Source organism: Aythya ferina (genome assembly GCF_964211825.1).
Source record: "Aythya ferina genome assembly, chromosome: 3".
Lineage (NCBI taxonomy): Eukaryota > Metazoa > Chordata > Aves > Anseriformes > Anatidae > Aythya > Aythya ferina.
Genome location: NC_140298.1, coordinates 51,609,986 through 51,637,791, shown reverse-complemented (window position 1 = coordinate 51,637,791; position 27,806 = coordinate 51,609,986). Strand labels below are relative to the sequence as shown.

The following is a 27,806-nucleotide window of genomic DNA, read 5'->3' as shown; positions in this document are numbered from 1 at the left end:
TAGTTCTCCTCACGCCTTTACAGTTTTCCTCTTCTGTCTGTAACAGCGTATGCATCCGATTCCTTTAACAGGATTCTGATCGGAAGCATGAAGGAGAGCGCTACAGGGAGAAGACAAAGAGTGAGAAGAAAGACAGGCATCGGAGTCGCAGCCGATCCCAGGAAAGAGGCTCCAGTTACAGCAAGCATAAGGACAAATACAGAGAAGATGTCCGAGTAAGAGACTGGGATAAAAAGGCGGACAGAAGCAGAAGTCCAAAGAAATCAAAAGACAAAGAGAGGTCCAAGTACAGATGATGGAGGAGAAAGAGAGAAGGGAACTAAAACTCTGTTTTCTTCCTGCATTTCCAACATTGCTGCCATATGACTGTGCAGGTACTGGTTGAAAGCAGCTATCTTCTGTCGGTGGTTTGGCCTCACGATTCTGTGAATTCCCAGTGTATGACTTGGAGTAAGGCTGGGTTCCCAAAAGCTTGTTTCAATAAAATATTTCACATCAGTGGAATGATTTGAGTCTCCGATAAGGAATTTTGTCTAAAGCTTGTTGGAAATGTAAGCGTGCTATCAAATGAATTGCCCGCTGTGAAGAGATTTGCAGCGCTTGCCTCCTGTCTGCAAGGAGGCTGTGTTCCTCTTCCAGCACTTGCAGATCTTACAGGAAGGAGTGTGATAGAAGACCCATGAGACAGAAATGTTCTGTGCACACTCCCTCCAAAAAAGTGCTCTGATACCATTATTACAAAGAATACTCAAAGCTCTGTTTCCTTCCTTTGAAATTAAATTGCAGCTTGCCGTCATCCTGCCAGCTCTTACCTCACTGAATCCCGTGCAACAGTGATTGAAGGCACCCAAGTGCTGCTCTGCTGCTTGCGAGGGAGATGGAAGTGCTGCACTTGCCGCTCAGCTGTTTGCACAGCTCGCTTGGCTGTGGCGTTGCTGGAGGATGCTTCTCAGAAGGAAGATGCACAGCTGATAGTTGGCACAGCTGCCATCGCTGTTAAACATCTGACCTCTGTAGTGTCGGGGTGTGCAGCCGCTGTGATGTCAGGCCAGTTACTCTGGGTGGGTAAGGCAGAAGAAAGCAGGCATCAGCAGGAAGGCAGAGTTCGTAACTTGTGGTGCACTTGCCCAAGTGTACATGGGAATAATTTTTGGGTTTGGTGGCAGAAGTCGTCAGTTAACAACTCTTCATCTACAGAGGAATGCAGGTGATGTTATCAGAGTCTGGGGCTTACTGAAGGCAGCAGGCTCTGAAATGTGCAGCTCACCCTGATAAACAAGATTTGGACATTTAAACAGTGTTACTCAGTTTGTGTATGTTTTCAGAACATCTATGTCCTCTTCCTCTCCAGAGGAGGAAAGATCTTGCATTGATAGGAGGGAAAGAGAAGCTAAGGCAAGGTTTGTCTTTTCTTCTCCTCTGTGGAATGTGTGGTGGCTCGAAGGCGGTCTGGTCTGGTGAATAAACTTAACTTTTGTTGTTGTGGTTTCACTATAATGCCTGTTGTAGTGTCTGGTTCTCTTGTAGCAGTATAACAAGTTTTTATAGATTGATACCTCTCAACGGGACTTGATCTGAAGTACCAAACCAAAATAAAATACATGGCAGCCATGGAGTCTCACAACAAATCCCCCTGCCCTGGAGGGCCAGCAGCAGTGCTGCTCTGCCTGGCTGGTGCATTTGAAGGGGCCGCATGTGGAAAGTGAGTTCCTGATTAACATGCTCCTACAGGAGGGCTGCTGTTACGGGAACAAAGAAGCTGTTTACCCCATGGCAGAAAATTCTGACTTAGCAGGCCAGGCCAGATGCCTACAATATTCAGACCCAGACTAAATGAGGATGCTGAACGATGTGTACAGGAGTGTGTTCTCCAGAGCCATCTAACCTCTCTTTGGTTCATTAAACATCAGGTATACATGGCTAAGAATACACTCCTGCTACATCTTTCCTTTCCATCTTTCATGTGCTCCAAAGCATGGAACTAGAAGTCCAGTTTTCCTTAACTGCTGCTAGGCCACTGGGGGCTTACAGGGACTTGTGCAGTCCGTACAGAGCCTGAGCACATGCCTTGGCCCCTGTCCCACAAGAAAAACAAGCAAGCCCGCACTCGGGAGTATGTTGAGGGGCTGGCGCTGAGGACTGCACACTGTCCTCATCGAGAAGATTTCTTCCTTCAATCCATCAGATTTCCAGAGAACTCTGCAAGACCAGGATGTGATGATTTGGAGTAGTGCTGCTCAGGCAGTAGGTTTTCTCTAGCTCTTCCTGCTTTTAGCCTGCTTTGTTACAGAAATAAGGTTTGAACTGGTGCATCGTCCCCAGTTCCTTTCAGTGGCGCATTTTGAACACCAAAACCCATCGGCAAAGTTTGACAAGGATGTGGAGGTGCTGAAGCAGTGAAGCTCTAGCTGGTGTTAGAGCAGGCAGTCATAGAAAGAAGAAAGTTTCCACTCTGAGGAGAAAGCTGGATTCTTATAAGAATCCTTTTGTGGGAAAGAAGATTAAAAATGACTCAACAGCATGAAGAGTTTCAGTCGCCTTTCCTAGGCTTCAGCTAGAGCCCAAGCACCTGTGGGAATATGAAACATCTTGGTATATACAACAAGCACACTATTCCTGGAAAACGTGCTCACTTCTCAGCAGCAGAAATGATGGCTTCTTCTCTCAAAACAGGTAAATTCTTAACAATTAAGCATTGATATGAATAGCATGTGGAAGGGAACAGTTACTTTTGTGTTGATGGCCAAAGAGTCTTCAGAATAAGAAAATAAATAAGCACATTTGAAAGAACTCGGGTGTCTGGTTTTGGATACACCTTAGTGCTTCTAAAAATGTAACGTCACTGGGTTGCTGGATCTCGTAGCTTCAGGCTGCGGGGCTTAACTCTTTATGCTTTTAAGCAGCAATTTTCAAACATTAATGCTAAAATAAGCGACAGCGAGACAGTTCAGTATCTGGAGGCAAGTACTGAATTGCAAGCGCTGCTTAAGGAGACTGCATTTCTGGGCTGCTCTGCTAACACTTGATGTTCACCTGGCATACACGTGAAGTGCTGTGTGCCGTGAGTTAGACGGGACTTGGCTGCAGCCACGGGAAGGGGCGGCTGTGTGCGTGTGGTGCTTCGGGGAATGGCATGCACGAGCTGTGCCAGCAGCCGACAGCACGGGCACAAGCTGCTGTTCCTGTCCTAGCAGAGCAGTTGGAGCCACCAGGACTTCTTCTTATCCAGCAGCTGGAGAGCTGCCTGCTTGTATTCTAATGAGAGCTCCCACTTCCCTACCCTCATTTCCTTTTCGTCAATGCTATCTCCAACCTCAGTTTTGGGGTTGACCTTTGGTGCTTGTGGTAACTAGAAGACAAAACAAAACCAAACCGCCTTCCTCTGTGATATTGAGAATAATGCCCCAAATGGTACGGCAGAAATACCACTTCTTCACTTGAACTTAGCTGGAGCCTGTTCAAAGGGGAACAGTGCATGCTCTGGGCTCGCTGTTCAGAGGTTAAAGGCATAAATGAGCTCCCTAAAACAGCCACGTTATCGATGGCGTTTGATCTTAAGGCACTGAAAGCAAACGAGGAGGCTAGAGTTCTGCAAGAGAGCTCTCTTTTAACTCCCATGGGTGTCACAGAAGCCAGCAGAAATAACATAGGAATTATATACCCCAGTGGTTGGCGTTCCCAGTAGGGCTGACAATAAGCAGTTGCCCAGAACCCTGCGTTTGTTCATTTGTCCTGGTGTGCGCTGTCTGATGGCTCTTGGCATTCTTGCTGATGACTTTTTTCCCCCCAAAGTTCCTTAGTGTGCTTATAAAACTCCTTGAGCATAAGCTTGGTTTGTGCTTCGTGTGGGTGAGGGAGCTGACAACATGAGAGCATCCTTGCAGATTCCCGTTTTGGCACGGTGACGCTGTGGGATCTTCCTTCGGGACGTGTGCCAGCTTTGGGCCTGGCTGCTGTCAGAATGTGCTTTTTCTCACTGAACAGGCCAGTATAGTCTTGTTAAAACGTGGTATGAGAGTTAAAAGGCATCGATAGGCCATACTAAGGTTTGGGTCTACCGAGCATGTGATAAATCTCTGAAACCGAAAGACGGCTCCGAGAGCTTTCTGAAATCTTAAGCCGAGCAGTGGTAAACTTTTGAACTCGAAACTTGTTTGGGGCTTTCTGGTTGTAAAAGGTACTTTTTATATAAGCTTAGTGGAAAACACTTGACTAATAGCAGTATCTTTTTTTGTAAGAAGGCAGGAGGAAAAATAGGTATTTCAGACTGGCGAAAACAAGCTGGGTTCCTGCTGTGTCAGATCTGGAGATGGGATCGAAATTTTCCAAGAAGCAACAGAACCTGCCCGCTGGCCGCGCCGTTCAGATACACGTCTCTCCTCTTCGCCCTCTTCCGTGGACAGATGCAGAGCTCACGACTGCTGTATGTTTGTGGGGCGAGGGGAAGGTGGTCTTTTTGGCAAGCATGTAGAAACACCTCTTGTAAGGATACTGCCTCTTCACCTACCTGAATATTGGGTTGTCAACAACATCAGCGTTTCCAGTGCCTCCAGCAGTGAGAATTTCACTGGCAGAAAACATCCAGGCTTTGCCTAACAGTGCATAAAGAAACGTATTTAAAATCAGGAGCGTAGCTTGGACTGTATGGTGAGGACTGCTTAGTGAGGGTTAACCAAGATACGGGTTGTAGCGTGGGGTGAGGGTCTGCCCCAGGGGTGTCCTCAGGGGGCAGAATGGGGGGGTGCTGGTTCCAGGAGCTACGTAAAACACTCCTGGCAGTAGGACTGCATTTGATTAAGCTCTTGCTTTATCCTGACTGGTCGGGGACTAAGGAATTGTCACTGTGATGCTACGGCTGCATCGATTTGTTTCATTTTCCCAGAAAGCGAGTGAAGGTGACGAAGGCAGGAACGCTTTTCTGTGCTGCTCATGCAAGGAGTGCATGCTCCCTGGTGCAAAGCTCATAACTCACTGGGGCGTGGAGACCAAGCCAGCTGCGACGCTGCCCGCTACGAGGTTCAAGAGAACATTTTTCCGTGCCGGGGATGACACCGTGCCTGACACCAGGGGACAGTGGCACTGCACGGGCAGCCTGCTGAGGTGGCGTGCTCGGTCCTTCCTGGGCACAGCCAGGCTGTTTGGCTCGGAGGCTGGTAATAATTCTTGCTGGTGAGAGCCCAGTTGTTTCGCAGGGCAGTAAATCCTCAGATGTCAGCTCGGCACAGGAACATCCATGAATGGGTCCTCCCCGCAGAAAGCCTCTCCCACTGGATCCGTTTCCCTATTGAACGTAACAACACCATCAAGAAGCAATAAATCTTTGCACTGGGAGAATTTGGTGTGCTCATCAGCACAAGGAAGCAGCAGGGAGAGGAAATGTCTACGAAACCACCGCCTGGGGCTCTCAAATATTTATCTGAGCTGGTGAGCAAAAGGGTTTTGAGACCATTTTAGAGTCAAACCCAGTCCTTTATTTCGCGTGGCCTGCTGACACTTGCTAAGGCTGACCCGCGGCCACCCGCTCCTTGTGATTAGGCACTGTGCCGGCACAGAGCTTTCAGCCACCCTGCCTCCTGCCCCACAGCCAGTGGGCAGGGAGCGGGGACCCCACAGAGCTGTCTGCAGCCACGGAGGTGTCCCAGGGTTAACCCCACCTCGCGTCCTGCGCCCTCCCTCTGTCTCCCTGCGGGTCTCGGCAGGCTTGCCTGCAGCGAGCTGAGGAGCCAGCGGGAGAAAAACCCCAGGTTCCTGTTGGGAAGTGGCTGGCTGGCAGTCCTGGCTGCGGACACACTGCCTGCCACCACAGCTGGCTTTTAGTTCAGGCACCCGTGAGGTGAGCTGGGCTGGGCTGGACGGGCTGCTTTATTTATTTATTTTTTGAAATCTATTTTACTGTAGCATCACAACAAGCTCTCTCAGATGTGGATGTGTTGGAATGAGGCTTTGCAGTGCCAGGCGCTACTAAAAACACCGATTTCTTTTCCCTGATGTCTCTGGAGGTCAGGGATTTGCCAGATGTCAGGGGAGGAGGTCGAGATGACTTGGTCAAGCATCCTTGATGGAAAACTGCCCATGTAACCCAGAATTAATCCACGGGCCGTGTTCTGGCTGCTGGGGTGCTCTGGATCCCTGCCAGCGAGGGCTTGACTAATCTTTGCCTGTGACTCAGAACAGAGATATGTTGTTGGGAACCTCTGTTTTTTTTTTTTTTTCCTTTTGAAAAAAATGAAGTGAAAGTTTATCAACCTGTGCAGTTAAATGAAGGATCAGCTAGCCAAATGAGGAAGTAAACCTTCCTACAGAATGAGCTCCAACCTGCTCGCTGCACTTGTTTGCTTTCAGTTGACATCAGCCTTGCCATAAAGGCTCTAAATACTGGCTGACTTCCTTGTGGGCTCAGTGCTCCCCTGAAAACAGCTTCTGGCTCGCCGATGGTGGGACGATAACGCTGGGGCTCGGACAGGTAACGTGCAGAGCGAGTGGGACCAGCCGTGAGTACAGCCCCCGGGGGAGGCTGTTGCTGTTACATTTGGCAAACCTGGTAGAGAGGGTGGGGAAGAAAAAGGCAAATCTTTTTGTAGTCACCTAGTCGTGTTGCTGAGAGTTTATGTGCATCTCCAATCTGTGAAAGTAGAAAATTCTTATTTATCCAAAAGTAGAGCAACCCCCTTCGTTCAGAGAAGAGAAAGCTCAGGGCAGTGCCCAAGGAGCTGGCTGGTGCAGGCACTTTGTGGGGTGACTCTCGGGGACCGAGGGGGAAGAGGAGGCAGCCCAGCCCGCGTGTGAGCGGGGCACAACCCCACAGCAGGAGAGGAGCGCCCCTGGGTAAATTTAGCCTGGAAGTGAGAAGAGTGGTTATAGGCAGAGGGAAAAGCAAGAGCAGCTTCCCAACGGGGGCTGCAGAGGGCTGGGGAAGGTGGCAGGAGGAAATCTAAGCAGCTTGGAAATGAAGGTCGGAAAGTTCATAAATCGGATTTTACAACCTGTTTGTGCGATAGGGAAAGCTGGGCTCTGCGGTGCAGGGCTCCTTCCCATCATATCTTTTTGCACTGGCTGTGGCAGCCAGCTGGCCTCTTGGACTTGGGCACGCTCCTGATTGCTTACTGAAGTGTAAGCTGGTGATTTTATCATCCGCCAGGTCTCCCTTTCGGAGGGTGACCGAGGGCGCAGCGTGAGCCGTGACCGAGGCTTTCATCTCAGGGCTTCATACGCGCTGATTCTGCGGTGAAACCCCTGCCGTCGCGCTATTACTCACCTTCAGCATCTGGCCAGGCAGTAGCAGAAGCGCAGTGGTTACCTCTGCAGAAAACCCGGTGCGGGCAGGAGGGCCGTGCTGGTGAGCAGCCCTCGTGAGCGTGGGGCTGCGTGGTGTGTGCGGGAGGCAGCCGTGGTCACTGCCCCTGCTGCAGCTGCAGACCTGCCTGGGGGAGTCGTGCCTCCCTTCTGGTGAGATCCAGGACCAACACACAAAACACAACATGATGCTAACGTGGGAAATTGCGCTGGTGCCAACGGTACCCAGCAGGGTGCATGGAAACACAGCGTTAAAAAATACCAGCCATGGCCATTAAAATATGCCTTAACTATTTTCTTTTTGACCTGAGGGCAGACGATCATTTCAGTTCTTCATTTATGATAAATTATTCAGACAATCCAAGCATCAAAACAAATGGGGGAGCACGTGTCAACTTGACAGCGTGCTCAGAGCCGCTGGCTGCGCACCTGAAAGCTGGGCTTGGTATGCTGCCCAGCCAGCACTGACGGCCTGGGCTATTTTCAGGCACAAAGTTGTATCTCTGTACTTCAGCTCAGTGAGCAGTTATTTCAAGGCTGAGAAGTCATCTCAGTACTGAAAAAGCAGGGAAATTCATTTTCATCTTCAGGACAGGAATTGAAAACATGGATTAGAGGTAAAGTGTGCCGCATTTCTGAAGTGCACTGTAAGGAAAGCCTGTCGAGTCTGCCAGCTAAAATAAATGCTTCCTATTGTTAAGATAGGAAAGTACATGTGGTAACTGCTTTCCCCTCATGCATGTGACACGATCAAGGTATTTTCTGTTTTGCTGATGCTGTTCATCACTTGAATAGCTCAGGACTTCTTCTGCAGAAAACTACCTGACAGTTAAAACGCTACGTAGGGATGTAAAGGTCAAAGTTGTACGAGGTATGGTTACCAACTAATTATCGGGTTTTCCTGTTCCTGGCTGAACAAATACTAATCAGTTTTAAATTAACTGAGCCCAGTGCAGATTTCTCTTCCACCACCCTGGGAAGGGCTTTCAGTGCCCTGGGGAGGAGCTGCCGTCACGCTCCCCTCCCATCGGCGCCTTCCTGGTGGCTCCATCTCCTCCTCCAGAGGATTTCAGCTTCTGAGCTCCCGGAGGGGCCAGATCAGGCTGGGAAGGGGAGTGGATGGGGGTGCTAAATCCAGCCCAGAAGGTGGTTGTTTGGTTGGATAGTGCTGGGCCATTTGCTGGCCACGACGAGGCTGTTATCCTTGGCTTGTACCATCACAGAGTGAACTGCTGACGGGCTGCAGTGGCCCTGGAGTCGCCTCCTTCCCAGGCTGAACACCTCGCTCACAGCTCCAGTGTGCTGCATTTTCTCCCCCGTGCACTTTGCATCTTAATGTGAGCAGCCCGCGCTTGTTCTCCCATCAGTGACAGTGCTGAGAGAGCTGCAGGGAAGGGGAGACGGCCACACTCGTGTCCTACACATGGGTGGGGGAACCGGCCGTGATTCTGGTATCACCAACAACCACAGAGAGGTGATGAGGGAAGCGTCAGCACAAGCGTGCCAAATGTAGCTGAGAGCATTCGGCCTGGTGTTTGAGTAGTCCCCACGTGTGCCCGTGTCTTGTTTTGCTCACTAAGTTGAAGTCCTTCCGGCCATAGCTGCTTATGCTGCCTGTCGCTTTCTTTTACGGGGCAGTGCAGAAATGTAAACAGCCAAGTTCTGGAGAAGCTGGAGGTAGCTTTCTGCTGCATCGGCACACTCATTTCTGAATTAGCCGTTTCTCTCGACAATAAATCTAAGTGAAATTGAAACCAGTTTTCAGATTGCTTCCAACCACCGCTGATGACAGCTTTCAAAAAACAAGCTGCTTCTCCGAATGTGAAAACCCTCGCTGAAATAGAAAACAACAGGAAAATATTAGCTCAGGCATCACCGGAGCGGATGAGTGATGGGCTTTCAGGAAGGCTGTCTGCATGCGCTTGGGTATATACCAGGAAACACAGCCCTATGGAGAAGTGCAGAGTTCCCGGTTACTTTGCAAATAATGTGTTTCCTTAAATCGCTGGGTGAGATTTGCTGTGCATGTCAAGTTGCCATGGCATCCGAGACCATCCAACAGCATTTGCTAGATTTTTATCTGCGGCTCGTTAACCACACTGAGCACATTGAAAATCCCCGGTTGCACTGCCTTTTATATCATATCCTGTCAGATAAGTCCGAAGAACAAACTTCACGCATGCAGGGTGACCGTGTGCGACAGGCTCGCGGAGCTCGTGCAGCAGGATGACACCTGTCTGACATAACACCCGGGGACCGGCCCACGTTGCGTGGAACACGCCGCCGCTGCATAAATAGGAGCGGGACAGAAAAATGCTTAAACGCTGAGAGAAGCCTGGGACGGCTCCTGCAGAGGGGACGGCTAAGCAGCTAGGCACCCTGCTGAGCTTGTGCCTTCCTCCTTAACGCTTGTGCTTTGTTATTTCTGATCTTTCTCCCACCTGAAGCTGATGCCTGCGGGACGAGGCCGGGAGGACGGCGGCGCTGTGTTCGGGAGGAGCGTCGATGCCCGCTGGGATGGCGCTGGCTGCTTCTAGCAACCCACCGCCACCGCGCTCCAGGGGAGCTCCTGCAGCGGGGATGGAGGTGCACCACAGCAAGCTGGACTTCTTCTGCAAGCTGGGCTACAGCAAGCAGGACATCTGCAAAGTGCTGGAGAACCTGGGCCAAGAGGCCCTGGAGGACGACGTGCTGAAAGAGCTGATTCGGATGGGGAGCAAACCCCAGGCTCTGGAGAGCCAGGCTCAGCCCGCCCCGCCAAAGCTCATTGCCCGGGGGTCCTGCAGCACCTCTCCGGTGTCACAGTGGCTTGGGGGAGATGAAAGTGATTCCTCCAGTCACTTGAGACCCATTGTGATCGACGGCAGCAATGTCGCGATGAGGTAAGCTGTGTTTCCTGAAAGGGATCTCCCTTCCTCGGTGGCTTTTGAATTGTACAGCTGCTGGCTTGAAGCGTGTTTTTTCCAGGTGAGGGGTGCACTGAAGTATTTGATGTATAATATATCAAGCACTGCTTATTCCTCTTCTTTGGCTGAGGCACAGCTTATGGGCACCTTCTGTCTCTAAGCCCATAGATACATACACCTAATGCAGTCACTGGCTTTCTCTGCATTTTGACCTTTTATAAGGTAATGTCAGCGTGATTCAGCAGCTCTTTCCCCTTTAGCTCACCACCCATGTTTCCCTACCTTTCCGGATGGGTACCTAGGATTTCTAGGAGGACAGAACAGCCCCACTTACTTAGGAAGTAGAGGGAAAATTGAAGACAGGTGGCTGTGGTCCCTAACGAAATCAAAGCTGTATTGTCTTCACTTACAACTAAAAACGATAACTGACTTTTGAGTTAAATAGTCTTACTTCTTCCTTAATTCATTCTGTTTCTGGGAAACGTGATAGCAGCCCATGCTGGCCAGTTATATTTCCTAGGTAGCGTCCTGACACCGTAAAAGCACCCTCAGTGCTGCAGAGGCTGGCATTTCCCTGTGGACGGGCAGTCCAGGGGCAGCAGCGTGTTGGCCTCTGCTCATTCCTCTGAGCAGTGCGAGCTGTCAGAGGCCCCGGGACACCCTGGCCATCCACCACTCCTTCCCCTCGGCCTCCCTTTCCTCTCTGCGGGGCCAAGCCCGTCCGTGCACCTCTGAGCAGAGCAGAGGAGGGCTTCCTGCTCTGGTCACCCCGGGGTGAGGTGAGGTGAGACCACAGCCCCCCCTGGTTAGAGGGCAAAAGGGACACATGCAGAGCAGGTGGTTCTGGAGGCTAAGTTGTGCCATCTTCTGGATGAAGGGAGAAATCCCTCCCGAAAGCAAGGGGATCCTCGGGGAAGCCCACAAGTAGTGAGGGATACCCAACAGCTGTCCTGGGGTCTCCTGTCTGTTTGCATTTTCACCCTAGACCCTCCTTAGGGGTCCTTCTGTCTCTGTGTGAAATAAATGAGCACCAGCTTAGGCGGAGCAGCTGAGCAGGGCACCCACCCTGTTGTCGTTTTAGGGGCAGGGATACCTGTGGCTGGCTTGGTTCTGCCGGCACAGCCGTGTCCTTGCTGACGTCCCGGGGTTTTTGGAGCAGGCAGAGGGGGACAGAGCAGAGAACAGCGCTGTCTGTAAGGCAGCAGCAGCTGCAGCCTTGCCACATTGACCACACGCCCACCAAAATGGTTTTCCAAAAGCCACCTGTGCTTCCAGCATGTGAAACTTAACTCTTTTTAAGAATAGCTTCCAAGATGCAAGGCAGAGAGCTGTTTGCCTGCCTAGATTCCTGAATGCTGGTGTTTTGCCATGGATTCCTTTTCTTTCACGGAAAAGGAATTAGAGGAATGTGCAGTAGTTCCTGGTTTCAAAAAGGCGAAGGTTTTGCAGCTCCTCTCAGACATCCCCCGACTCTGCCTCGATAAAGTTAAGGACTACTTGGCAGAGTGGAGAAGACTCCTGAGCTTGTCAGCTCATACCGACCTGATGCAGCCTGGAGGGAGCTGCTTTGCTGTCCTGGATGTCTTTCCAAAGTGGAGCTGGATGACATTTGCCTTTGGATAATGGGATGGGCTTGGTGAGTGGTAGCCCCGTTTCAATTTTTCTGGTCTGCAGCTCTCAGAAGGAGGGCCATTTACAGCATAGTCAGGGAAAAGCGATGTTAGGTTTCCTTGCTGGAAGAACATCATCACCAACGCCATCACCAGTAAAAGTGCAGGAGAAGCAGCAGCTTAGGGATGGAGCTATTAAAATGTTGGGACTTGGAGAAGGACTTGCCTCTGTGGAGAAAAACATCTCGAGCCTTTGTATTCCCGTCTTGGGACTGGTGTTCCTGGAGCACTTCCGAGATGGCACCAAGGGCCTGTTGTGGGGTGCAAGGTTTTGAAAAAGATTGATGTGCCCCGATGTAATAAAGCAATTGGAAGATTTGGCAGTCACCAGGCAGCCTATCCGCAGACTGAATGGAAAGTAACGTTGCCTTCAGCTGAGTCTGGCATTAGGCTCTTAAATTCCCTTCCTTAGGCTGTACTTGGTTATCAGGGGTAAGCAGTGCTGGATCTTGTTGCTTCAAGGCAGTAATTAGAAAGTCACCTGAACTTCTAATTCACCTGCCCAAGTGACTTTCAGTCTGTTCTTGGTAAACCCCAACCATTAAAACCAAACCAAACTTGTTCTAGAATGGAGATTATACACATTGAGCACTTCAGCTCACAGTATAGGCTCTTTTTTTTTTTTTTTTTTTTTTTTTTTTTTTTTTTTTTTTCGTAAGAATTCCCATTGCCTGGATTTCTATTAATAGACAACCAGATTTTATCCTCCCAACTGTACCATTTCTGATTTGTGGTCACTATTTCAGTAGTATAACTTCCATTATATATATAAAACATGGCTATAAGGTTGATATAAGCAGAATCTGGACTTGAATTTCTGGGGGCTGGGGAGGAAAAAGGCTTCTAGGACTGTGGCATCTTCTTCAGCTGGTCAGTCACTGCAGGTAGTAACGGAGTGTGAGAGTCACTTACATCCACGTTTCACAGAGGGGAAAGCAGGAGTGAGATTGTGGTGATGTTATCCAGAAAGCTCAAAGTACAAGGATGAGGTTTCTGTAGATACTGCTAGGCTGTCTATCCATTTCAGGACCTTTGTGAAGAGTTTATTTTTGTTTCCTTGTGCAGAAACAATCAACAAATTGCCTTCCTTTACACGTGCACTGCACTATAGTCAAATTTTAGATAACAGACACATAGTATGAACTTTCCAAAGGGGAAAGAGACTTAGGAGGGATATGACCCCTATCTATTTTCCTTGGGCATACTTTCTGTGTCTTGTTTTGAACACGGATAACTGTCCAGAACCCACTTTGCCTGCATCTGCTACAGTGCACATCCTGGGGGTTTTCTACCTCTTTGTGCAATGAAGACAAAATCTACCAACTTGGGCAAGATAAAGATGGGCCAGAGGCATCCTTGGCCATCCCAGCTGAGGGCTTGTCCCTTTTTGGGTGTCCTGGGTAAGATTCCCGATATTTCTGATCCTGCCTCTTGCAGTTTTTCTTTCTCTGTATTTTGACTCCTGTTTCCAGATGAGGCTAGCAGCAGAATGACCTGCAATCACACTTGCAGCCACATGAAAGTCTGTGTGTCACTGTTACCACAGAAGGAAATCCCCACATTTTGTTTAATGCAAGAGAGTCTCATGGGTTTCTGCACATGCTGGAAGAAAATCCGTCCTCAAACCATTATCAGAGAAGGCATGTGAAGGGTCTGACACAACTTAGGTCAAGGTCTTCCTGGTACTTTAGTCCTAAAGTCCATCTAGATACAAGTCCAAGCCCATCTAGATACAGATGAAAGCAGCAGATTTGGTTAGCAGGCAGGTCATAGAAATCTGGGACGGAATATTTCTGTCTTAAAGCATCCAAACTTCTTCATATAACAAGTGGTCCTGCTGGAGGAGGTATTTGGCTCTGTCCAACTGGGATAGCTTGCTCAGGACTGGAGGGTTATTTTCTTGGAAACTGGTGAATGACACAAAAGCTGTATGTTTTGCTTTTTGTTACTGATTCAGTTAGAGACCTCTGTATGCTTCCTCAAATCTTTGCCTCACCATCCTCCTCCAATTTTGTTTTCTTTTTAAGCCATGGGAATAAAGAGGTCTTTTCCTGCTGGGGGATCCGCCTGGCGGTGGACTGGTTCCGAGAGAGGGGGCACACCTACATCAAGGTTTTTGTCCCGCTTTGGAGAAAGGAGCCCCCTCGACAAGACAGTCCCATTGCAGGTAGGCCACTATCCCAAGCATAATTTGGCAACCACTAGGTGCAGTTTGGAGGCAGAGGTGTGAAGAATCCAGTATGGTTTTGCCCTGTAAACACACAGTGCAAACAGTGTCTAAGGTCTCCATCTCCATTAGTCACTAATTTATTGCCGCATGCTCCTGGCTAGCAAGTAAAACTGCAGACTGGGCTTTGTTACAGTGCTTAGAAGCCCTCTGCTTCGAAAGCACCAGTTTCTGCCAGATGAGTTAAAGAATAATGAATTTGTTAGCTCACAACAGGACCGCAGAGTTTGTACGCCAGCCAGTAAGCAGTGAGATTGTTTCTGAGCAGATATGTTTCACGGGTTATCCAAAAGTGTCAATGTCCAAAACGTGTTCAGTGTTGCATAACTGCTCTCAGTCTATCAGTTAGCCTCTTACCCTGACACAGGGGCTGCACGGGTTCCTCAACCAGGAGAAGAAAGTGCATCGTTTGAGGTCTGTGATGGAGATGTAGACTGTACAGAAATAGATCAGCAAGATGTGTGCCTGCAGCTTGATGTCTACAGCTGAGAAGGCTAGCAGCCCACCTCCCTGCGAGGCAGGAATGGCAAGAAGTCAGAGTGTGCTCAGTGGCAGAGAACTTATTTATTGATTTTATCAGGCACATCTTATCTCCCAGTGATACTCACACTGGGGCTGGTTATGAGCTTCCTAGCATCTACTGGGGTAAAAAGGGAACTACAGGAGTTCAGCATCCTTTAATGGTTAAGACATAAAAATCAATAAAAGGCACCTCAAATTTTATGAGCTGATGCTTTTATAAAATACTTAATTTTGTAAACTGCCAAACAACCACTAGGTACCACTGTACCTAAAATCACACCACTTCAAGTTGCCTGAAGTGCTGAAACATTTCTAGATTCCTGTAGGTTTCTAGCATGACTGATATCAGGTCACCATTAATTGATTTATTTATTTTTTATTCCTTTTTTCCCCTTCTCCTTCTGCCAACCACCCCACCAGATCAGCACATTCTTGAAGAGCTTGAGAAGCAGTCAATCCTTGTGTACACCCCCTCTCGGAAGGTGAAAGGCAAGAGGGTGGTTTGCTACGATGATCGCTACATCGTGAAAGTTGCGTATGAGAAAGACGGAGTCATTGTCTCCAACGACCACTATCGGGATCTCCAGAATGAAAACCCTGAGTGGAAGTGGTTTATCGAGCAGCGGCTGCTCATGTACTCGTTTGTCAGTAACAGGTAAGGGAACATTGCTGTTTGTTGTTGAACAATCTGTAACTTAAACATTATGGGCCAAGACAGCTCAAACATTGCTGCACCTCCGGCTAGCACTGGTGTATGTGAACCCTGTTGGGAAAGGAATTTATCACAACTTTTCTTATCTCACTTCTTTAGTTCCTGCTCCCTCAGCTTTGGTTGTAAAACCCCATGTCACTTCTCGGTGAACTTCTCTATTTAAATGGCAATATTAATGACCATCTTTGCTTCTCGCCAATCCAAATTGGGGCGTTCACCCAACACCTAGAATGTGTTCAGTTCTATTTCCTAGCAGTGTAACTGAATTAAATCAGAGAGGGGAGGCTGGCTAATTTTTTTTTTTTTTTTTTTTGATACCCCTACAGGGCGGGAGAGTACTTCTTCCTGTGCTTTTATGATCGTAACTTTCTGATAGAAGAGAAAGGAGAAACTGGTCTCTGGCCCCTTGAGCATCCTTGCTGGGGAAAGTCTTGGTTGACACACTGGTGCTGTGTTCATGAGACAGAGCTGTGTGCTCCTTGGTTTGCACAGTTTGTACAAACTTTGTACACAGTTTTGGGAGTCTCTTAAATAAAACAGCAGCCTGAAGGTGGAGGTTTCAGTCCCATCCTGTGGATAAACAATCTCCTTGCCTCCCCCTTGCTCCCGACCTGCTTTGCGCAGTGGGAAGTGTGGTGGAGTGAGGGTTCATTCAGATCAGAGCTATATGAATCGGTTTTCTCCCTGAAGCATTGCATTCAGGTGCTGGCATAGATGAGTAAACAGTTTGTCTGAGCACTTTGCAGGCCTTGTTAGCACCAAGGCTTTCCTGAACCCTCGAAAATGCTGGGCATGTTCGTTGCACCGGATGGGTACTATGAACTGTAGCTCCCAATTAAGGAGTGGCTTCAGACCCCGTTCTCCTTTTTTTTTAAAAAAAGTGGATTTGTTGTGGAAGGGAGCTGGGTGGAGGGACTACAGAGGCATTTGCTGCTGTTTCGGAAGAAAAAGGAAGTGATACTGTGACATCTGGGGCTGCTGCCAGGCCAGGGCTGTGCCAAGCCCCAGCGTCTTTCCAGTTGTTTGAAGTTATTATGAAATGAGAAGAGTGGCTAATGTGAAGGTGAAGCACTGTTGGCTCGGCAAGCAGGAGGGATAATGCAGCTCCTGGAGGCCAGGCTGTGAAAGCATCACAAGCTTGTCCTGCCCCGAGCTTGTGCAGCAAGCTGTGGCAGCACTCAAAGTACTTCTGTTATTCCTGTGACTTCTCCTTTTTCAGGTTTATGCCTCCTGATGACCCCCTAGGCCGGCACGGACCCACCCTTAATAATTTCCTCAGCAAAAAGCCCGTGCTTCCTGAACCAACGTGGCAACCTTGCCCCTACGGTGGGTTCCTTTATGCTCCTCCAGGGCCTTGCTCCCTTGCTGTGGGGGGTGCCTGCACTCCCTACTGCACCCTCAGTGTGGTAGAAGATGGGGATGAGGCTGCTCAAGCGTGTGGTGCTCCCACTGCGGGACAGCTTTCCTGAAATTTGGAGGTAGATCTCTGCACACCGTTTTTCAAAGCCGCTCTCTGTAGCAGTAGGTTTCCCAGCCCCTCGAGTGCAGCAACCAGAACACAGACCAACGTCAGACTTCACGCAGAAACTTCCTTCCGCTGCTGCAGCCTGCTATTTCGGTCAGCAGCATGTAAATCTGGGGGTCAAAAGTGGCATGTGGGAAAGTGGCACTTCCCCTCTGTGCTGCTAGAGCTCACCCCAGCCTTGTGGCCGCATAGCGCTGGGGAGAAGTCCTGGGTTACGCGAATTGATGGTGGCACTGGTAACAATCTCCTATTTGATATATGTATTTTTAATTCTTTCAGGTAAGAAATGCACCTATGGCAATAAATGCAAGTTCTACCACCCGGAGAGGCCACACCAAGCTCAGCTGTCAGTCGCTGATGAGCTCCGAGCCAAGACCAAGGTGCCTGGCGGCCTGGGGAAGGAGGAGGAGCCATGCACCCACTCTCCATGCCGGACAGGCGGCGATCCCGTGCCCCCTGCCACTGGCACAGAAACGCTGCAGGGAGCCAACAGCGGTGTGGGGCACTGCTGCTACACGGCCTGGTCCCCAGGCAGCTACTGCCCGCGGCTGGCTGACGCCTGGGCCCTTGGCCCCGACCCTGCCCTGGAGCAGGACCAGAGGCTGCCGGAGGCCCTGAGGGACGGAGGAGCCCTCGTGGAGGAGCTGTCGTTGCTCTCCATCAGCGAGGAGGTGTTTGGTGGAGCTGGGCCAGCCTGCGCCCCCCAGGACCGAGAGGTGGCTGACAGCCCACAGGGCTGCTGTGGCCTCGGGCACGGCCCCTTCCTGCTCCACCACCACCACCCCTCGGACTGTGTCTGGAGGCACCTGGAGCACCGCTGGCCCCGGGAGAGCCCACAGGAGCCCAGCAGCCGCTGCCTCCCTGCCAGGCCTCAGCACAGCCCGGCCCTACAAGCACAGCAGCAGCAGCACCTCCTGCCTCCCTCCACCATGTCTCCAGCTGGGCTGCTGCAAGGGTACGGCGAGCGGTCTGCACTGCCCCGCCGCTGCTTCCCCAGCCAGTCCCTGCTGCTGGACGCCAGCGGCGGGCTCAGCTTCTTCCAGAAAGCCTACGCTTACCCCGATGCTGCTTACTGCAGCTACTGGCCGCCCCCCGCTGCACGACCTCCTTGCACCCAGCCGGCCAGCATCCACAGGGAGCTGTGCACCATGTTCTCCTGCGCTGAGGTGAACCGAGTCATGGCCTTGTACCCCGACATCAAGGACATGGCTAGTTTGACTTTACTCATTCAAAGACACAGGAACTTGTGAAAACTCCAGGTTAAGCTCCCCAGCAAATGCAGAGCTGCTGTTTTGAGGGTTGTCTGTGTTCTTAAAGGGCTTATGGCTGTTCAAGTAGCGCGCATCTAAGCCTCGACCAGCTATGGTGCATGGGGTATCAAGTCATTGTGGTTCACAGCAGTGGGGTTCACAGCATTTACCTTGCTTGGACATGAAAGGAGGGCTTGGGTGAACCTCCCCGTGGCCTGTTTTTTAGGCTGGTTCCTTATTAATTCCTTGAAACACTAGACATGTTTTCAAAGTCTTAAAGTCCTGGTCAACTACCATGAAAGAGGCATTCTCCATGGGTCTCATTAAAGAGCTCCTCACAGACTTATCCTGACTAGCAGAAAAAGTAATTTGGCATATTTCTCCTAACATGCGGCTGTGCTCTCTGCTAGAAGGCATCTTCAGGTCCCCGTCAGTGCCTGATGGCTTTAATCACTAAAGCAACCCTGTCCTACGGGCGCAGCCCTGCATCTGTGAGCTTTAAAAGAAGCAGCTAGCGTTTATGAACCAATGCTGTGAACCCATAAGGTTACTAGTAGGAGTTGTGGAGAGACTCCAAGCTCTTGGAAACAGCTGCAGGTATATTTCTCAGGGCTCAAGCACAACATAAATCAAGTCAGGGAAGTCATTGTTAATGTAAGTCCTGCTGTGGACTGAAGGCTCTGGGCTGTTTCTTCTTATTTGAGTTAACACAGACAATAGCAAAGAGGAAAAAACCCAACAACTTTAAAGGGCCTCTGTTCTAGTGAACAAGAAAACTGTTGTTGAATTAACCCTTAATTACCAAATGTGGTCCCATAATGCTATTATACAGATGATTTATGAGTACAAACATTTAAACTGTGTTCTGCTGGGACATTCGATTTTCAGTAAGCTGTAAAGCTGCTAATCTCTGCATTATTCCACTGACTTCTTTAGGGTATAATTCAAATGTTAAGGTTGATCCTGAAAGTTTTTGGCATTTTACCAAAGTTTGAGTATGTCAGTATGACATGTTTTAAAAATTATTTAGCACATTGTAAAATGATCACCTAGAACACTTTGCTCTGAATATGTTTGTTTGTTTGCTTTTTTTAAAAAACGTTTTTTATACCATTCCTTTTAGCACTGATGGATAATTAAGTCTAATACTCAAGATTTATAGAATCTCTGCACTCTGTGGCCCTACACTCTAGGTTAGGTTCTTCTCAGAAGTACAAGAATTAAACAGAAATTAAACAGATCTTGCTGAGTTCTCTTGTTTTTGAAAAGGTGACCAAGGAGAAGTAATTTACCCTTAGTATCACTATCAACTATCAAATGATTCATCTTGAATGTGGTGCTACTTTAACCTGTTTCCTTCTGGAAACCACCAGCACCTTTTTATTTTTTTATTTGTTTAAAGACTCATCAGCAAATTAGTACAAAAATAAGCAAACTGTATCAGCTGAATTGCTTGTGGTCATATGGTGGTTGACTCTGTCAAGAAATAATTATAGCTTTTTCCTCATGTTATTTTCCACTAGTTATAGTCATTTTAATAGTTATTTTTTTTTAATAAGTTACCTCATTCAGATAATAAGTTTTGGATCATCAGAACAGCTTACAAGAAGATATCCACTGGAAAATGCACACAGATTAGAACTGATGTTAAACCAAAACTATGGAAAAAGTGTCCTGTGAACTACTTTGGAAAGTATTTAAGTTCTAAAGCCGTTGTTAGTTGCCATAAGATATGCACACACTGCTTTTAACACATTAAAGTGACCAGACAGGCTCACTGCATTGCCTCACAACCTGCACCAGAGCTTTCCAAGCTACCTGCTTGCACATTGGCACACTCAAAAAGTGCCATGCAGAGTGGATAAATGCCTTTCCCACGTGCTCAAACAGCAAGTTCCAAATGACAACATTCAGAAAATACACATGCGATATGTATGGTTATAGCCTGCTGCAGTGCCAACATTTGTTTTTATGTCTGGAATGGAGGTAGGTTACCTGTTTCAATACAGAAAGCATTTAAAGCATAGAAAAAAATGGCATGATGCCTTTATACAGTGCCCTTGGCTTGCTGGCAACACATGCGTAAGCTTTTCTCCTTTTCCTTCGAGAATGCACTGGAATTTGCTGCTTGTTCAGAACCTCTCTCTTAGGTTTAATAATTTATTTTGCATTCATTTCTGCTATAGTCACTAAGAAGTCTTTCAGTAAAATACTTAGAATGTGCATTCTACTGAGAAAGCGTCTGAGAAAATAAATCAGACTTCGGTGCTAAACAGAACTTGATTTCTCTTGGCTCATCCACTCAGAGGGATTTTTCTCATGAAGTTTGTGTTTCAAGGGCAGAGCAGCAGCAGCGTTATGTCATTGAGTGCTGCAGAGGAACTCTGCCCTTGGCAAAAAGCCCACGGCAAGCACAAACCGTTTTGTTATTTTGCCACTGAGCAAGCATGTGGGACTCAGGACCTTCTGCTTCAGTCTTTTATACTCTCCAAGACAGTAGGATCACTTTCTGGCTTGAGAGGTAAGGGAAGAAATTGCTAACAGAAAGGAATAGGTACCTCTTGTGCAGACACGATAGACGGCTGTTGCCATTTGGTGTCTCTGCTGAGATGCGTTTGAGTCCAGCTCTCGCTGCCAAGTTGAAAATGAATCCATAAATCCCAACAGCCTGAGAGTCTCAGAAAGCCCTTGATGTGTTTTGCTCTTTGGTCATCAAGACTCTTTTAGAAGATTGAAGCAGTGGGAGCAATCCTCCAGGAGCCTGGCTGCTTTCCTAAGGGAGATTTGCAAAGTTGCCAAATTTATTTTAAGACTTAAAAAACAAAACAACAACAACAAAAATCATAGAAGAGGAGCCTCTTCCCTTCTCCACGCTCACTCTTTCCCCAAAAGTTGGGAAGCCAAAGACACCCCAGTGTGTGAGTGGCTGGGGAAGCTGGATACAAGTATTTCACTGCAGGGTCGTGGCATGAAAAGGGCACCGAGCACGGCCCTGCCCAGCACTGCTGCTGGAGCCTGCTGCTCTTCCCTCAGCTTCCCTAGAGCAAATGTTTCTCCACGAGCCTGCTAACGGTCTGGTGAGCCTAGATGCCATGACAATTCACGCCGTAGGAAGGGCTTTGAAGTAGGTGATCTTGCTCTGTATCAAACACTTGGTGTATTCACCAGTTATTCAGGCTGGGAGTTATTTTAACTCCCTATAAAAACTGGCACAACTTACAAGCAAATATCTAAACTGATGACAAATATTTAAGCAGGACAGGAGTTGTAGCTTCCTTCCTGCTTAAAAATGTTGGATTGCCAGGAAGGAAGGAAGAGGTAAGTACCTCAGGGAGTGTGACAGACCACCGCTGCAAGCCAGAAAATAATAACCCTCTGGTGAAAGCCAAGCAGACGCCTCCCTTGGCCAAAGGTACTTTGTGTTCTTTATCTCTGAGATAACAATTCAGATATATATATTTTTTTTCTTCCACCTTTTGCACGGACTTTCCCCAAGCCAGGAGCTGGCACACCTCTGCTTCAGTGCCGTGGTGCTGGTGGGACGTGCAGGCCGGTGTGACTCAGCAGTGCTGTTTGTCACCAGCCCCAGTACAGTATTCTGACCTGCTGCCGACCTTTCAGGGGGTTTGTGGCGTTTTTGTCCCATCTCTGCTCTGGACTGGCATTGCCACCTTGACAAGGTGAGGCCCTGCAGGGGGCTGGGGGGCACTGGCACCACACGAGGCCAGGCAGCGCCGCCCTGCCCCTGAGCCATCATGCCCTTCATGGGGCAGGGCCCAAATCACAAAAGGTTTTTTGAACTTGGCATCAGCATCTTTGGCTTGGCAGAGCCCTGACGTGCTCAAGCTGTTTTCCCATCCTGCCTTATAGCAGTCCTCCCAGCAAACACTCTTTATACATGGAGACAGAGGCCACATTACACCCACATTTGCTTGTGCTGACTTCATCCAGCTTTCTCTATGGACCTAATGGGTTGCTAGCAGGACCTCAACCATCACACACTCTTAGCTACATTAAATCCTAAAACCCATCTATCCTCCCACTGCCACCAAAACAGTATGTTTGAGGGAGTTACTAACAGTATAGGTTTCATATAAAAGACAAATGTGTTTTACAGCACTACATGGCAGAATAAAACCATAAAATGGAAGCTGACAGCAAAGCATGGATGGCATAAAAACAGTCAGTCCAGATAAATGGAAATAATTTTTCATGTAGAAGACCAAAGAGGTGTTAAATAAAATTATAGCAATGTCAAGCTGGTAGAAACAAGCACTGTATAGTACGCAGGGTATGATTTACCTCCAGAAGATACTGCTCTGCAAAGGAAGCCTCAAAAGGGCAGCTGCCATCCATCGGCATACTTGCAGCACTAGAGCAAATGGGGCCAGCTCTCTCCTGTGATCGTCACCTTACTGAATTTATCCACGCTGCAGACACTGCAAACAACTGAGGAGATCACTAGGTACGGAATGGTATCAGCTACTGCTGACAATGAGAGTGAGCTGCTGACTGAGGAAAAAGGCAAGGATACCATTACTGCCTGGCGATTTAGTTTCCAGATTAATGGAATAATGCTATCCTCCTACTGTCATCCAAAGAGCTGCAGACAGATGAGAGCAGCCTCGGAGGACTGAAGGCCAACCAACACTTGCTAAATAGGCTAGCAGGAGAAATACAGAGGAATGAGAAGGCTTTTACCACGTTAAATTATAAGTTGCAAAACACACTTCATAACTAATACCACATTCTGCAGCTTCATGGAATCCAAATGCATAAATGCCATGATGAGCTGGGCAAAAGCTGTGGTCCATCTGACCACTGCTCCAAAAGCAGTGCTGAAGAAATTTTAGCAGGGAAGCAAACTAGAATATGATTTGTTATTGCCAAGAAATACACAGCCATTGGCAGACAATTATAAATGGTACTCAAAACTATCATCAGAATGAGAAATACTAAGTTCTCCCCACAGGAGGTCCTGTTAGGAAGAGACTGAAGGGAATACAGAAGCTTGTAAAAATGTTATTTCCAGCAGGGAAACATTCTCGGATAAGAACTTCAGCATCTGAATATCCTTTTGCTCATAATGCCTAGCTCTGTAATATACGACATGGTGGATTTGGAGCCCTGTCTTCATTTAAAAGAGCATATGGAAGATCTTTAACCCTTTAGAGCATCTTTTTTAAGTTGCACAGAACACATTTAAGCCTTGTAGAAGAAGAAAAAAGATGCAGATATCTGTCTAAACTGAAGTCAAAATAACAAGAGTATGGAAAAAGGGGCAGAGAATCAGAGTTCTAGATAAGTTTAAGAAAAAGAAGGAAATAATAGTCTGCAGTGATTATTTTTGTTTATCTTCCATGCTATTGCAAACACAACTGGGGATGATACCTAGGACATACTGCTTTAGGGCAGCTTCTGCACTTGGCTTTTCTGATGTTATTATTTGTTCTATGGAGCTTAAGCAGCGCTGTTTAAAGAAAAAGTACAAACAGAAGGGGGAAGCATCTCAGAAACCTCTAGCAACTGACATCTGAAACGTATACCAATCATCCTGCAGTACGAAATATTTATAAAAATGTGATGGCCAGCTCCACCACAAGGTGTCAATGTGGTAGCACTAGAAACAGAGGAGCCGGCGCTCAGGGCTGACTTCCACAATCTAGCACCTAAAACCAGTCGGCAGCCCTGTTCTTTACGGGCAAGAAGATCGCTAACCCCAAAGGGGCACGATGCAGTCCGATTACCCACACTGTTGCTCTCAGCTCCAGGCAAGCATTAGAAATCACAGAAGGATCGCTGTGGGGATCCAACACATAGTTGGGTCAGGAGATGGCTCCTCCAAGCAGACCCCATGCTGCATCTTAACTTCAGCGCATTTTTTTTTGTGTGTAAGCAGCCCTAAAACCACACACAGCAGCTCAGCCTTTGGAGCTGCTGCACCAGGTCAGACCGCGGAGCGGGGAAACCCAAACCTGGGGTCATCTGAATAAAGGGTTTTGGGAACAGGGCAGGGTACACAACTCGCCCTTTGCTTCCCCTTTTACTCTCCCCTCACCTGTGGCTCCAGTCGCCGCTGTGCTGGCATCCGCCAGGCGCGTTTGTCTTGGCGGGCGCCCAGGCGCCGCTGCCAGGCTTCCCTCTTCAGGCAGCAGCGCTGGAAAAGTCACGCCGGGTTAAGTTTAGAGTTCCAGGTTGGCACATTCTTAACGCAAGCCAAAAATAAGTGTGAATGGGGATCAATTCTATGAATTTGCTGAGCTGCCAATTGTATTTTAAAGCTGAAATTTGAGACTAGGTTTGCCAATTGGGTAAGTATCACTGCCAGCCCTTAGACAGAAGTTAATTAGGGAAACGCTTTCTATTTGAGTCCAGAGGGCATTGCCTTACAAACTGTACCTCCACATTCTTTCTAAGTGTACTTTGGATGGTATCAGTCTGTTTGAGCACAGGGGATTTTACCTAATTAAGTTTATCATCTCGCATAGACGTGAATCAGGAGTTAAGCAGGGATTTCACAAGTATTCCAGGCATGCAACTGTAAGGCCCCATTGAAGGAAAAAAAAAAAAAAAAAAAAAAAAAAAAAAAAAAAAAGCTCTTTCCAAAGCAATTCCGAGTGCCACCACTTCCTATTTATACGTTCACCCCTTGCATTTGGGGAGCAGGTTCACACAGCTCCTCCACGCCTGCCTGAAGCTGCTGGCCGCAGGACCTGGGCGGCACCCTGTGCCTCCCCCGTGCCTCTCGCGCACGCCTGTCGAAGGGGGAACTCTTGTGCTTCGGTATTTTTAGCAAACTTCCTCTCGAGAGAGCGCCGCAGGGCAAGCAAAAACCACAAGAGGAATTCAAAAACAATGCCTCAATTATAACTGATTTCTTAAAAAATTTGGTTGGGGAACTGCTCGGCTATACAGGGGACGAAATCCCACGCCATACAGATCTGCCAGGGAGCTCCCACAGTAAGTCTTTCGGAGCACTCAGGTGATGTTTAGATGTAGCCATACTCTGAACAAAGTCAAGCTGGCCAGGCTGCACAGGGGCTTAGCTTCAACACCCCAAGGTTGCTGCTGCTGCTGGGTCTGGAAGCACTGTTCTCCTGCAAGCAATGTCCAAAGCGGGTCATCTGCATGGGAGGCAGCACGCCAGCCACAGGCATGGTCCCTGCAGGCCAGCCCTGAATGCAGGGATGGAGCTACTGCTGTAGCTACGTGTGATGCAGCAGGGCTGGAGGGCTGGGAATGCCCCAGGAAACCAGCTCCTTTCAATGTGAGTGGTAGCTGCTGTTTGAGGGGATCACGCAGGACTTGCTGGCAGATGACTGATGATGGACAAAACAAGCCTCTGAGCAATCAGATTAATGCCACCTACCTGAGGCTTTTATCCGCAACTTCTTCCCTCATGTGTTTTACTCCTTACTCCTTGGCCTTTTATACGTTTGCAGAGAAATGCTTTTGCTCTTTATAAAAAGAGAAGAGGAAAAAAAAAAGAAAAAAAAGAATTAGGCTATGGAAGTAACAGCAGAATCCAACTGTGTCGCAAAATGAACTGTCATCTTTCTGAGACCTGGCTGGAGACATACCATTAAAATTCAGAAAATTATATATATGTATACATGTTTTAAATAAAATAAAATAAAAATCATTTATGTAATTTATACGTTTTTAGTATATTTATATGTTTGTATATATACATAGATACATACATAAAATTCAACGCTTGCTAACACCTTTCTTTTGGTCTGAGAATTAAAAGCCCTTCTGCACTAGTTAGAAAGCAGCAGCTGTGACCAAACTACAGAGAATCACTAATCTCAGCACTGCCTGTCACCCCTAGAGAGGGTGTGCCATTCCGATGCCAAAACACAGGATTAATAGCTCCGCAGAGAGCAGAAGTATCACGAAGCACAACTCTGCAAGCTAGTAATGAGGACACTTCCAGCTGGGGTGATGCAATCCCTGCTCCAAAGCATTACTAATGCATTTTGTCTTAAAGTCTTATGAGTTTCACATGTGAAATTGAAAGATATTTAATAAGTTGAAATCATCGCATGGCAGCCTACCGCCTACTGAGGCAGTTTGAGAACTAACAAAAATATTTTCAAAACAAGAAAAAAAGCACGGTCTGCCTGGGGTGACAGACAGATGTTCAAGAGCAATCTGGATGCTGGTTCAAGCTTTAACCAGGCCCCTGAATGCAATCAGTGATCAATGGGTTCAGTCCTGATAGCAGGATGCAGGTATTGGTCCAGGAAGAGAACAGGATGGAAAGGCAGGAGATTATCAAATAAATAAAAGACAGTGGAAAACAACGTGAGGCAATAAATCAGGAGGTGGATACTCTTTTCATCAAAACTGATGCAAGACATACTTTTGCACGTTGCTTACCTTATATCTGTTTTGAACAAAGCTGGGATCTCAGTCAAGGTGGGAGGGAGGTACCAGCACTGCGTCACCTGCGAGCACGTCACACAGCACAGCTATGCCCGGCGGCTCTCTTGGCTGCAGCTGTAAATCAAGGGACGGGGAGCTGGGGCAGACATCCTGGGTAGCTTCCCGCAAAGTGCCCTGCAGGTTTAGCTGCATCCAGCCTTCAAGTTCCAGCCTCATTCCCTGAGGATGGCACCCAACACCCGCCTTTCGACAGGAATCACAATTTGTAGAGTTGGGCCACCAACAAATGACTCTTGCAGACAGAAGAGACACCACACGACAATCGCTTTGTAGTTGTGCCAGCTGTCTGTCAGAAGATGGTATTTTCTTTCCTCAGGTCTTATACAAAGTTGATTTCTAACCCCAAAGCAGAGGGAAGGAAAAATCTCATGAGAGAAAACAAGATGCTTAGTTTTAGCCCCAGTCTTCACTGTGCATACTGGGTAACTGCAGCAAAACACAGCGACCTTGTCTTGTGGGGTTGTTCAAGTCTCTCACTGAAGTGGGGAGAAAGGGAAGCTGAAAAGATGAGAGGCAAGGATAGGGACAGTGAAGAGTAAGGGCATGGATTAACATTTTACATCTTCTTCTAGAAAGGGGACCTGTGACTCAATCATACATCTAATGCTTGGCCTCAGGGTGCTGTGGTGGTACTGGCACCTGAGGGATCTTTACAGTTTTTGTTTTGTATCTTCTCTGACTCCGACTATTTCTCCAAGTTTTGACTATTTCTTTGGCTAGCAGCAAACACAGTCCTTGCAACATAAACACTAGCAGAAAACATGGATGTTTTTGGGATGTCTTGGCAGGTTATTGCAGTGGGTTCATGTGGCAAGGCTTTGGTAGCAGGGGGCTGCAGGAGTGGCTTCTCTGAGAAGAATCCAGAAGCTGCCCCATGTCAGATAAGGGCCTGTTCCAGCTGGCTCCAAAGGGACCCACCACTGCCCACAGCTGAGCCAGTAAGTGATGTGTTTGTGCCTCTGTGAGAGCAGATATAAGAAAGGGGGAAAAAATTGCTGCACAACAGCATCTGGGGGAGAGATGAGCGAGCCAGCCCTACAGCCCCCCAGGTCAGTGCAGCAGGAGGTGCTCCAGGCATGCAGCAGCAGTTCCCCTGCGGGCTGTGCAGGGAGAGGCCCCTGGTGGAGCAGGCTGTCCCCCTGCAGCCCATGGGTCCCACATGGAGCAGATCTCCACGCTGCAGCCCATGGAGAAGCCCCCAGTGGAGCAGGTGGATGTGGCCTGGAGGAGGCTGCGGCCCATGGAGAGAC

General features: G+C 48.3%; 2 protein-coding genes and 2 long non-coding RNA genes across 6 annotated transcripts in view; 2 read left to right on the top strand and 2 right to left on the bottom strand.

The window, feature by feature from the left end:
• PPIL4 (peptidylprolyl isomerase like 4) overlaps positions 1–507 on the top strand; it is a 15,856-nt gene extending 15,349 nt beyond the window's left edge. Inside the window, exon 13 of the mRNA XM_084512407.1 lies at positions 72–507. Coding sequence (XP_084368533.1) covers positions 72–296 — 225 coding nt within the window. The 3' untranslated portion in view covers positions 297–507. The remainder of the gene's footprint in view (positions 1–71) is intronic.
• Positions 135–7,390, bottom strand: LOC311433380. The gene is made up of 2 exons (XR_014690726.1): positions 7,256–7,390; positions 135–5,281 (listed from the first exon to the last, which is right to left on the bottom strand). It is a non-coding gene; the product is annotated as an uncharacterized lncRNA (long non-coding RNA).
• On the top strand, positions 5,277–19,345 carry ZC3H12D (zinc finger CCCH-type containing 12D). 3 transcript variants are annotated; one of them, XM_084512401.1, is made up of 6 exons: positions 5,277–5,424; positions 9,741–10,175; positions 13,897–14,036; positions 15,039–15,273; positions 16,550–16,656; positions 17,135–19,345. In XM_084512401.1, exons 2-6 carry the CDS (start codon positions 9,799–9,801, stop codon positions 18,103–18,105), a joined length of 1,830 nt encoding a protein of 609 aa, XP_084368527.1. In that variant the 5' UTR covers positions 5,277–5,424; positions 9,741–9,798; the 3' UTR covers positions 18,106–19,345. The 3 variants fall into 3 exon arrangements, with proteins under 3 accessions (XP_084368527.1, XP_084368528.1, XP_084368526.1); XM_084512402.1 differs by lacking the exon at positions 5,277–5,424 and adding an exon at positions 5,441–6,463; XM_084512400.1 differs by lacking the exon at positions 5,277–5,424 and having other exon boundaries at positions 7,434–10,175.
• On the bottom strand, positions 14,008–27,806 carry LOC311433379. Its single transcript, XR_014690725.1, has 4 exons — positions 26,491–27,806; positions 25,475–25,562; positions 20,664–20,878; positions 14,008–14,120 (listed from the first exon to the last, which is right to left on the bottom strand). It is a non-coding gene; the product is annotated as an uncharacterized lncRNA (long non-coding RNA).